Source organism: Cornus florida, unplaced genomic scaffold (genome assembly GCF_030987335.1).
Source record: "Cornus florida cultivar Cherokee Brave unplaced genomic scaffold, ASM3098733v1 CherokeeBrave_3.0.0_Hap2_Chr04, whole genome shotgun sequence".
NCBI classification, from domain to species: Eukaryota; Viridiplantae; Streptophyta; class Magnoliopsida; order Cornales; family Cornaceae; genus Cornus; species Cornus florida.
Window position 1 is genome coordinate 71144237 of NW_026775574.1, and position 3935 is coordinate 71148171.

General features: G+C 35.5%; 1 protein-coding gene across 1 annotated transcript; it reads left to right on the plus strand.

The window, feature by feature from the left end:
- Positions 1-2113: 2113 nt before the first annotated feature.
- On the plus strand, positions 2114-3595 carry LOC132303491 (acyltransferase Pun1-like). Its single transcript, XM_059800767.1, has one exon. It carries the CDS (start codon positions 2187-2189, stop codon positions 3498-3500), a length of 1314 nt encoding a protein of 437 aa, XP_059656750.1. The 5' UTR covers positions 2114-2186; the 3' UTR covers positions 3501-3595.
- Positions 3596-3935: the final 340 nt, after the last annotated feature.

Here is a 3935-nt window from a genome sequence, read left to right on the forward strand (position 1 = left end):
GAACCTCTACGCTAGCGAATTTTCTTTGCCAAGGTTCTGATATGACAGTGCACATTTGAAACCGTAAGTGATGATTAAATAACCAAATTGACCTCCATACTATATTACTATTTTTAGAAGCAAAATGTGTATTTTCAAACCCTAGTGATTGAGTAGGGGGAGCAGAGCACAAAAGTAGTAAAATTAAATCAAAAATATTAACAAGGCACGTACAAAATGTGAGAGCAAAAGTATGCTCGAAACGTAAAAATGACACCCACTAAAAAAGATTGCGAAATTGTCATCTAGAACTTTTTTGCACTAAAATAATCCTTTTCCAGGAAAAATATCACGAACATACATCAAACTTTATTCATGATGTGACTTAGTGATGTAATATCATATAATGGTGTGATAATGCTGCGATGATTATTTGGTTTGTGATAATGTCACACATTCAATATGAGGCAGCGAGCTTACTATGAGAAAGAAATTAATGGGTAATGTTTTTCTGGGATCCCATGCTATATTCCTCAATATTCCATAAATATTAAGGCTCAATTTATTTTGGCAGTAAATTTTTTTTCCTAAAAATATATATATATTTTTTAGGTAAAATATTTTTTATTTTTTTTATTTTTTGAGTGTTTAGTAAAGGTCCAGGTAGAAGTCAATTACTAGTTCATTAACGGAACATGTAAAATAACATGTCGAAAATTGATATGTAAGTTATTTTTTTGTTAAATTTTAATATATATATATATATTTTTATAAAATATTTAGGACAATCAAACACCAAAAAAATATATATATTTTATAAAAAATATTTTACAAACTAAACCTAAGTGTTTATAATATTCCCAATTAATTTTTAACCACAGCGCCGGCATTGATACAAAATTACAAATCAATGATGACAAGAGTCAAGACAGATCCATATCCACAATGGAGAAGTACTGGCTCGAAGCATGCCACCATTTTTTCGATGAATTTAGAGCAGATTAAAACCTCGAAATCATCAATATATTTTAAATGCTTTTGTTGACATTTAGAGCAGATTAAATCCTCAAAATCATCAATTTTATACTCCTGTTGACTTGTCGACGATATGAATCCACATATTATCTAGCATATGGACAATTTATTTTTTATTTTCTTTTTCAACTTTTTTCTTCTTTTACCTACACTGTCCTTGTAAAAAAATTCTACAATTCTTCGAAATATTTTGACAAGTTGTATGTCTCCCTATCAAAGCTTCTCATTTATGTTGAAACTCTCCTCCTCTTTGTTTACCAAAGAAAATAGGGAGCTTTGATTGGAAGGAGTTATGAATCCAATTCATGAATCGTGTAAAGAATGAATAAATAAATAAATGTACATGACACATAGATTCTTCAAATCAAGAGGCAAACAATAAAAAAGAAAAAATTTACAGCATAATATGCCTAAGTAGTATAAGAAAAATAAAAATAAAAATGAGAGAACTTTGAAATAAAAAAAAATTAGAACCAAGGGACGCGTGCCTTCAGAAATACACTGACTCCATCCCCGAAAGGAGCATCACTTGTCAAAATAGCCTTGGATATTTTAGAATTTTTCATCTTTATGAGATCTTGAACACTACAATCTTCTATTTTGGAAGGTGTAAAATTTTCATTACGTCATAACTCTTGGCACCATATCAAACTCTCTAAGTAAAAATCGTAATTTAGGGAACCCTTTTTTGAATTATTTTATTTTATTTTATTTGTATTGATGTGATAATATTAAAGAATGCATATATAATTTAAAACACCTCTAACAATAATTTTAAGAGTATATGTGGTGGATATATTTTTGAAATATTTATATGTTAAAAGTATTCATTTTTTATCATGTCATCATCACTGTTGGCTCACGAGGGTAATACATACAGTATGAGATATTGAGTAAGAATTCCTTTGAGGAATAATTATTTCCAGACAGGATTTTATAATCTGCGGTACGAATATTGACGTTCCTTTCCAAGCTTCTTGTGATGGCATTTTCAGGAATAAAATTCAAACTATGTTGTCTCATCTGTTTAAGTTAACAATTAAAATTCACACCCACCTTGCTTTATTGTGACCTTATATATACACATCCATACAATGATATATATATATATATACAAATATCTAGATATGTAGATATAGATACATACATAGATAGAATCACAGGTTACTAAGATGGCGACCATGCAGCAGCCTGAGATAATCAAGAAAGAAACCATCAAACCTTCCTCCCCAACTCCTACTCACCTCAAGACTCACAACCTCTCATTGTTGGATCAGCTCTCTCCACATATCTATCTCCCTATGCTTCTCTTCTACCCTAATGAAGCCTATGATAGCCCATGCAATATCAATGAAAAGTCTTGTAAGCTCAAGACCTCCCTCTCTCAAACCCTAACCAGATACTACCCTTTTGCCGGAAGGCTTGCAAATGGAGCCTCCATTGAATGTAATGACGAAGGGGTCGATTTCTATGAAGCCCAAATCGAATGCAAGCTCTCCGATATCCTCAAAAAGCCTGAGCCTGAGACGCTAGATCTTTTTTATCCCCAAGGTATACTATACAACGAGTCATACAAGGCTAGTCTAGTGGTACTTCAACTCACCTTTTTCGCGTGTGGAGGTATGGCGATCTCCACGTGCTTTCTGCACAAGATCGCCGATGGGGCCACCGTGAGCTCCTTCATCAGTGACTGGGCGGCCCTCACCCGTCAATCGGGTGAAAAGGCGTTTCCGGAGTTCATTTCAGCAATCATCTCCCCGCCCAATGACCCACCGTTATTGCCAGACACTAAACTAGAGTTAGGAAATTGTGTCACCAGGAGGTACGTGTTCAGTGCCTCGAAGATCGCTGAGCTCAAGGCAACGGTGGTCAATTCAGGAGTGCCAAAGCCCACTCGGGTTGAGGTCGTGTCCAATCTAATCTTCAAACGAGCCATGGCTGCACGTAGGGCGACCTCGGGTTCGTCAAGGCTGTCGATTTTACTCCAGCCGGTGAATTTGCGGCCTAGGCTCTCCCCGCCTCTACCAGAAAATTCAGCCGGAAACTTCTCTTGGTTTTTTTCGATAATGGCTAAAGACGAGAACGAGAAAGACTTGGGTGCACTGGTGGATGCAATGAAGAAAGGAATGGCACAGTTTATCGATAAGTATGCAAAAACTATCACACCAAACCAGTGTTACTCTTTAATATGTGATGTCCTCAAAGATGTCAGCAAGGTGCTGAACAGGAGTGAGAGTATGGATGTGTTCAAGTGTAGCAGCTTGTGCAGGTACCCATTTGGGCAAATGAATTTTGGGTGGGGAGAGCCTATATGGGTTGGTTTTTCTAAAAGCAAGGCCAAGAACACTTTTCATTTGGCAGATGCAAAAGAGGGTGGTGTTGAAGCTTGGATTACTTTGGAAGAACAGGACATGGCAGCTTTCGAATGTGATGAAGAACTCCTTGCTTTTGCTTCTTTGAATCCGAGTGCCTTAAGCACCTATTAATTGTGAACTTGTTGCCTAGTGATCTGTTGTATATGGATTTTCTTATGTGTCCAAATAATTAAATATAAACTCGCATAAGGTTGTTGTTTTTCTTTTTTCTTTTTTTTTGTGGTGATAATCGGGGTGTTGGGAATTTTAACTCCACTAAAATTTTGGTGTAAATAGTTTAATTTACAGGGCAAATTTGTTTTCTTTGTTATCCACTGTGGACTATCCAATGTGTTGACAATTTCTCGAATTGAAAGCCTCATTAGGAGATTAGCTAAAACTTTGTTTGCTTTTTCTCATATAATTGTAATTAATAAGCTTTATATTTGCACTGTTCTTTTTCTCTTTAGGTAGGTATTCTTGATATAATGCCAATGTTACACTGTGGACAAGTCTTCACGTGGACTTGTCTTCAGCTCCACCAACCATGCACGACTAGCTAGAACA

Bases quoted from the DNA above. Each gene is read 5' to 3' on its own strand.
- LOC132303491 (XM_059800767.1), top strand. From the start codon at position 2,187: ATGGCGACCATGCAGCAGCCTGAGATAATCAAGAAAGAAACCATCAAA.